This window comes from Aegilops tauschii, chromosome 7 (assembly GCF_002575655.3).
Source record: "Aegilops tauschii subsp. strangulata cultivar AL8/78 chromosome 7, Aet v6.0, whole genome shotgun sequence".
Taxonomy (NCBI): Eukaryota; Viridiplantae; Streptophyta; class Magnoliopsida; order Poales; family Poaceae; genus Aegilops; species Aegilops tauschii.
The window spans coordinates 552,124,302-552,131,681 of NC_053041.3; the positions used below are offsets into that span (position 1 = coordinate 552,124,302).

General features: G+C 44.9%; 1 protein-coding gene across 1 annotated transcript; it reads left to right on the top strand.

Annotated features, from left to right (window-relative positions):
- The first annotated feature begins 906 nt into the window (after positions 1–906).
- Positions 907–5,327, top strand: LOC109734782 (replication protein A 32 kDa subunit C). The gene is made up of 10 exons (XM_020293972.3): positions 907–1,131; positions 1,234–1,368; positions 1,472–1,569; positions 1,670–1,711; positions 1,809–1,886; positions 3,114–3,192; positions 3,286–3,606; positions 3,859–3,941; positions 4,856–4,924; positions 5,002–5,327. The coding sequence occupies exons 1-10, from the start codon at positions 1,024–1,026 to the stop codon at positions 5,084–5,086; spliced, it is 1,098 nt and encodes a 365-aa protein (XP_020149561.1). The 5' UTR covers positions 907–1,023; the 3' UTR covers positions 5,087–5,327.
- The last annotated feature ends 2,053 nt before the right edge of the window (positions 5,328–7,380 follow it).

Sequence of the window (7,380 nt, forward strand, 5' to 3'; positions counted from 1 at the left end):
AACAGGCGCCGAACGCGCCGCGCGCCCATCGCCTGGTTTGGCGCGGCGCGCCGCGCTGGCTCCAGCAGCGCGCGTGACTCACCGGGGCATTGCATATATGACATTTTGAACACAAAATGAAGTTGAAACATTCAAAATGCAATGAACATGACATATAAAATTTCACACAAACAAGTTGATGAAGAAAAGTTCATGCCCACAAGTTCATCCAACCAAGTTCAAAATGCAAATCAAGTTCAATACACAAATGAAAGACACATCATTCCTCGTCCTCGTCCTCATCTTCGGAAGACGATTCTTCCGCCTCCGAAGATGAATCTTCCTCCCTCTCCTCATCGCGCACCGCATCACGTGAAGCTCCGACGGTGTTGGCAAGATCTTCAACGGCATCTTCATGGGAATGTGTGCGAGGAGGCACATCGAAAGACATTCCGTCCATGGCGGCCGGAGGTGCACCCATGCCTCCCATGAGAGAAGCAAAACTCATGGCTCCCATGGTGCTCCATAGCGGCGGCGGTGGAGGGGTCGCGGCTATAGGATGGGGTGAGCAGGGTGCCGGCGCGTGCGTCCATGGGGTGCAGTTCACCGGCGCCGGCGCGCGCGGGGCGTAGGAGGCGGAGAAGAGAGAGTGCAGCGCGAGCGCTCGAGTGTGCCGCGCGCGGAAGCGGGCGCCCCAAATACACCGCGCGAGATAGCGAATCCGACCGCGCGCCCAACTCCTTATACCGCGCGCGTGGTTATTGCGCGTCCGCTGGAGCCACCCGCCGGGTTGCGCGCGTGCTAAACTGGCTAAATTTGCGACGCGGCGCTTGTTTAGCGCGCCTGTTGGAGATGCTCTTAAGAGTGATTTTGGCCTAAAATCTTGCCACGACCTCATTTCTACCGCTCCACCTCACCACGAACAGGGTTCCCAATTTTTTATTCTTCCCGCTCAAACAACCGCCTCGATCCATTTCCCGTTCCTCCTCCGAAGCCGCCCCCAACCGGAACCAACCCACGCCGACGCGGCGCCATCCGCCATCCATGGCGGCCGCCGCCTCCTACTTCTCCGGCACGGCGCTCATGCCGTCGCAGCGCGCGGGGGCGTCCGACTACTCCGCCGCCGGCGCGGCCACCCCTTCCCCCTCCAAGGTTCGTCCCGCCTCCCGCGACCCTCTCGTGGTACTAGCCCTTCCGCGCGCCGTCTCCGCCTCCCCCGAGCGCTAACTCCGTCCATCCGCTTGTCCTACGCAGTCGCGCAACCCCCGCTACTCCGGCTGCGTCCCCGCCACCGTCCTCCACATCTCCCGCTCGCTCGCCGCCGCGGCGGACCAAGGCGGTGGCGGTGGCGACCCCGTCTTCTCCATCGACGGCGTCGAGACCAGCAACGTGAGCCCCCTTCGCGCCCTCCGAACTTCTCCTGGCACTTTATATCTGCTTGGCTTCGCCTAATTTTGTGTTCGTCTGGAAACCCCCAAATTCGTGCGCGCAGGTTAGGGTTTTGGGGAGGGTTGTGAGCATGTCGAGCAGGGAGACCGACGTGTCGTTCACGCTCGACGACGGCACCGGGAAGATCGATCTCGTGCGGTGGTGAGTTGCGATTTTTTCCACCCCGTCATGTTTCAACTTTCAACTAGATTCGGTACTGCTGATGTGGTGCGGCGTGGTTGACGATTTTCTGGTATCGTAGGATCAATGACGAGACAGATGCTCGAGACGCGGCTTTCATCCAGTATGTGATGTGTGATACGCTCTGATATGTGTTCAATTTTAGCTGTTTGGAAGTGTTCTGATATCCTAGTATGTTTGTCTGGCTCGTGTTTACGAAGGCATGGAGTGTACGTCAGGGTTCATGTGAACATCATGGGGTTTCAAGCTCAGAAGCATGGATTTGCTCGATCTATCCGGTAAGGGAACTGGATTTGTGCTTTATCTATAAAGCGGGGCGAATGCCTGTTTCGTGAAGGGAACTGGATTGGTATTGATGCGATCTATTTGTTGTACGAACAAAGCTTTTGGTTGCTTCAATTTTCTCATCTGAGTCATCTGACTGTTACTGATCTGGTTTGCAAAGTATTAAAATTAAAATCTGCAGCTGCGTTGTTTTTATAGTGCGATTCACTGGAACTTAAAGTTTGCCTAGTTGTTCAGACTGCTCTTGTTATCTTCGTTATTGTCGACCTCCACACCAAGTTTTGTTTTGTTCTAAGATATTGACTGTTTCAAAGTTTATCTGTGGATGATATACTTAAATGCAGTTCTCGCAGAGGTTTTTGTGAGTAATCTATAGCATTTAAATGGAACAATGTCTTGTTTGTAATGTATTTATGGTTAGTGAGTGCTGTGCCAATTAAACATCCTTTGAGGGAAAATGTGAGAGATACCGAAGATAAAGGTTTACATCCTGGTTTTCACTTGTCTATGTATTAGTGCACATATTGCTCTCTTTATAAATCTTGGATTGAAGATTTTCAACTCAAAATAGTTATCTCTGTGTCAGTTTGTTCTAACTAGGTGTCTTGTACATAACTTGATGGATGACTTTGTTTGAAAGTATCATCGCTAAGTTGCCAAGTTACCGGTTGTTTGTGGAAAATAACACTAATTTTACCTTTGGTATTCTATTTCGTAATTTCAGCTGTGCTTTGGCTAACATGTCCATGGAATGTGAATCTCAATACTAAGGTTCACCAGTCATGTTATGTAGTGATTACTGAATGATGCATACTGTCAGTAATGTTGTTCTGATTATGTATCCACTATCCAGTGGTTCTTCTGCGTCTTCTCCCTCTGAGACATTTCTTTGAAATCTGAAGTGTACTACAATCTGAACTACTGGACATATTACACAAGCTGGAAACTGAACTAGTCGATACTTGATACCTGCTTTGCTGACAGCTCATGATTAAAACCCTGTGAAGCAACTGTCCTATATTTCCACTTTCCATGGTTAAAACCCCGTGAAGTAACTGTTCTGTAGACAGCTCATGATTGTAATTTTAGTTTATGAATATCTGAGGAAATTATATCTTGTTAATTTTCTGTTCTCGGAGATCTTATGCTTCCACCGGTTATTGTTTATTAACACTTACTTTATTCTAACTCTAATTCTATTAACCTTCTTATATTTCCAGCCCAGTTACCAATTTCAATGAAGTGGTGCTGCATTTCATCGAATGCATGCATGTGCACATGGAAAATACTCAGACGAAGGTACAGAAAGCAAATATTATATTTCAGTCAGTGTTCTAGTACTAATTTGATATGAGAGACACCATTAATGATCATTCCCTTTCCATTTTAAAGATGCAAGGGCAACTCCCTCCAGCAGTTCAAACAAATGCTTATACTCATGTGCCTTATTCTGGTGGAGTGAGAGAACAGCAAGTCCATTTTACTCCTCAAGTAAACCAATGGCAACTCCCACCTGCAGTTCGAACAAATGCGTCTACTTATGGGCCTTTTACTGGTGGTGCGAGAGAACATCAAGTTCATTTTACTCCTCAAGTAAATCATGGACAATTTCCTCCTCCCAGAGTTCAAACTAATACATCTACTCATGGTCCTTTCTCTGGCGGGGTGAGAGACCATCAAGTTCAGCTTGCTCCTCGACCTCAAATAAACCAAGTATGGAATTTTATGACAATTCAGTTTCATGAATTCCTTGGTAAAGGAAAATCATACTTGTCTATAATTTTGTTGGTATATTTGATATTATTTTTATTATTGTGAGCTGCCGATTATATACTTGAGATAGCCAATTATCTGGTCTCTTCTGTAGCCTCTTTGTTTAGTGCCTTCTGTTTTATGTACCAGCTTATATCCCTAACTTGCCTTGTCTGTAAGCGTCTTAACTGACTGAGATATTTTCTTTCGTAGTTTGCAGCTTACTCAGGCACTGGTGGACAACAGTATGATCTGCAAAGAATGGTTTTGGAAGTTCTGCAAGCACCTGATATCCTGTAAGTTTAGTTTCTCTGCCAGAAATGGTAAAAGGTTGCATATCATTATGGATCTCTTAGCTTCTGGTGTAACGGTTTGCTTAGTTAGGTGTACGTATGTTCACATTTTCCAAATTCTAATCCTGACCAAAGGTTATAAGCTGGTTCCAGCCTTTCCTTTGTCACATTGTCAGTTTATTTTGTATATTCATAGGTCCGGTATCTAGAATTGACCTTTTCATGCTAACGTGGAATGATCCAGAAGAAAGGCTTCTTATCTTTTTTCCATTGCCTTTCAAGTCCAATGGGTCCAATTGAATGTGGTGTTGTGCTGCTTCTGCTCGAGTAAAGAAAACTTGATTGGTCTGTTAAAGCGGTGCCAAGTTGTGCTACAGTAGATTAATGGTATTGATAACACGAATATATCATGGAATGGCCCTAAACTCCTAATCATGCATAGGAAAATAAGAGTGCTTACTACACCTGCTTTTCTGTACAAGCAAATCATTTTTTACGTTCCTCGTTACTATGTATTGCGCTCCTTAAAGAAAATTATGTACCGTGAAGTTGTAGCCAGGTTTGAGATGCACAATGGGTCTACTGTTTGCATGATCCCTTCGTTTGATGTGTTTGCATAAAACAATTCAATTGAAAGGTTGAGCTATGGCTGTGTACTTGAGGGGTCTTGTAGTTTGAAGCATTCTGACACTTAATGGATCCCTGCATAACTCTCTATGGCAATGAATTCCACTTACACATTGCAGCATTGGGCATCCTTACCGCAATGTAGTATGCATCTGATGTCTTGCCTAAAAATCAGGAGCTCTTTTCTAATAATAGACCTGAAGTTGCTTCAACAACCAGGCTGCTCCAGATCATTATTGAATTGCAGAAAGTTTATTTAGGAGATTTGTACTGACTGTTGCTTCCCGCAGACCCCTTGAAAATGGCGTACATGTTGATGAAGTGGCTAGAAGAACTGGAGCGCCAAAAGCAAACATCATGTACTACCTCTAACTTCTTGTTTTTTCCAATCGCTTGCATGATCTGAGTTTGACCTGTTTGCAATTTTGCTGTACAGGGAGGTCATCAACTTACTCGCTGACACAGGGTTCGTCTGTTGGACCATTGATGACTATCATGTCAAGTCTGTGTGTAATGGTTGACCAACACAGTTATCTTCAGAACTAATCTAGTGAATGTGAGATCAGTTTGGCTATAGTTACTAATGATCTACGTGGCACGCGATGTAAGTGCACTGTTGCAAATGTGCAGTGGTTTGGCTCAGTCTTCCATTTGTACAATCGAGCAGGTGATACCAGTACCACCCCTTATATTGCTAAATACTCACGTTAGTACGTTGCTATTTTACTGGGATATACTATGCAATATGGTCATGCTTGTGTACTTGCGTTCTGTTCCGTTACAACACTTTTCTAGTTTTTCCTGCTTATGTGACTGATCTATCCTTCTGTTTACCTCTTTTAAGTTTTAACTCTGCTGTTCCCCCCAGCATAGATATATATGAGTATGCTTCTGTTTGATCCCATAAACTTTTGCCTGGTAGTTTGCAGTTGAACTTGCTCCTCAAATGTACTATTTCTGTCTTGTCCGATTCATTGCACCATGGAAATAAGAAACAACAGGGACTAAAAATAGGGGTTCGGTCTGACAATTAACACACCAATTTGTCAGGTCAACCACTATTGGTTTTACTGGTTAGGGTCCTAAGTTCGATGCATTGTCTTCTAGTTTAGCTTATCATTCTTTTAGGTTGTCTTCCCAAAAGAAGTCTTATCTGCTTTGAGCAATAATTGTGCACAAGAGCTTCTTCTGTTTGCCTACCCGAGGTGCATTTCTCAAATGCTGTCTACTGATCGTAGGCGTACACGTGCTATCCAAAAGCTAGTGTGTCAATAATTCCTAATCCTCCTATCCAACTAACACTAGTTTGCTAGTGCATGGATTAGTGTCTGAACCCTCTACGTGTTATCATAACCCATCTGTAGTATACTTTTTTGTTTGAGTAATCCATCTGTAGTATACTTGTTCTGGAGGTCACATATAATAGTTCTCCATGGATTGAATTTAGAGCATGGATGGAACAAGTCAATTGCCTGGGTTAGGTATTCTGTACTTCATGCTCTGCTATGTTTTGATGTTTGTTGGGTCCATAAGGTCTTGTTCTCCTGTCATTTCTTTTCTGTTTTATTATCAAAGGCAAATCGTTTCCTGCATTTTGTCGTCAGATGTTGTTGTACAGCTGTACATGTCATCTTGCTCGACATGCTAAGCCCCATTAAGTAGGCGAAAAATAGAACACGGCAGGTTTTAATCTTTAAATTCAGTGAGTTGTATTTTATTCGTCATTATCTTTGGTCACATATTTGTTGAATTAATAAATATAGGACTTCCAACAACTGGACATGCTTATCTGCATTTTAGCTGATAGACAAGGACAATACTAGTGTATATGTATATTCCATGTTATGAATATCGATAAATTCGCCTTAATTGCACGTATTATCAACGTGTGGTCCTTGCATTGCCTGAGTAGCAGTACTTTTTTCTGGAATCTAGCATTGTCAGACCACACTTCAGGAAAATGGACTCCAAAGAATTGCAAATTTGATCCTCTGTTAGCTCATTTCATCCCGAGTTGTCGGCATGCAGATTAGTTAAATGAAAAGAATTTTCCTTGGCACGAAGCGCTAAATTACCCAGCAATTTTAGCCATATTTACGCAAAACATATGTTACTCCGGAGCATCGCATTCTTTCGTTCTCGTCAGGCATTTTTGCTGGTGGCCTGTCCGCAGCCATCAACCATCGTCAGTTCGTGTCACGCATTTAGTTGGTGCGGCCGTGAACATCGATCATACGCTTTGCATGATGCGACGATTCCCGCAAACTAATCGTTCTTCTTCATAAGATCGTGTCAAGAAAGAGACGGGCAGATTGATCGTGTCAATGCAGTGTCTGCCGGTGAACATTTTTCGTGCCACTGGTGATTAATTAGATTAGAAGAAAAATGGTTGCTGTTTTCGCGCGCCCTGCGTCTCCAGATCGCTACCTGCGCGCACGAGCCTTACGTTAGCCCACTGCCCACGGTAGGTTTGACTCTGCTCCACTGAACACGCACCGCTGAATCCTTCTCGGAGGGAAGCGAGCAGGTGGTCTAGTCAGGTTAGGTCGGACTCCGCACGCCTGGATCAGGGTTGGCCACGCAGGTGCTCGTCCTTGCTATGCTTGGCTTTGGGTCACCTAATCAAAGGCCAATGAGAGGTGGGGTTTTGGCGACATTTTCTGTGTGTGTTCCCCTTGAGATTCTTTTCGTGAGCAAATCCCTCCCGTGGTCAGTCGCAACAGGTGTAGAAAGAAACACCACAGTATTCTGTCAGATGAGAGTGCTTCAGAGTTCAGAGCTCAGAGCTCAGCCCAGACTCCAGAATGGTGTTGGC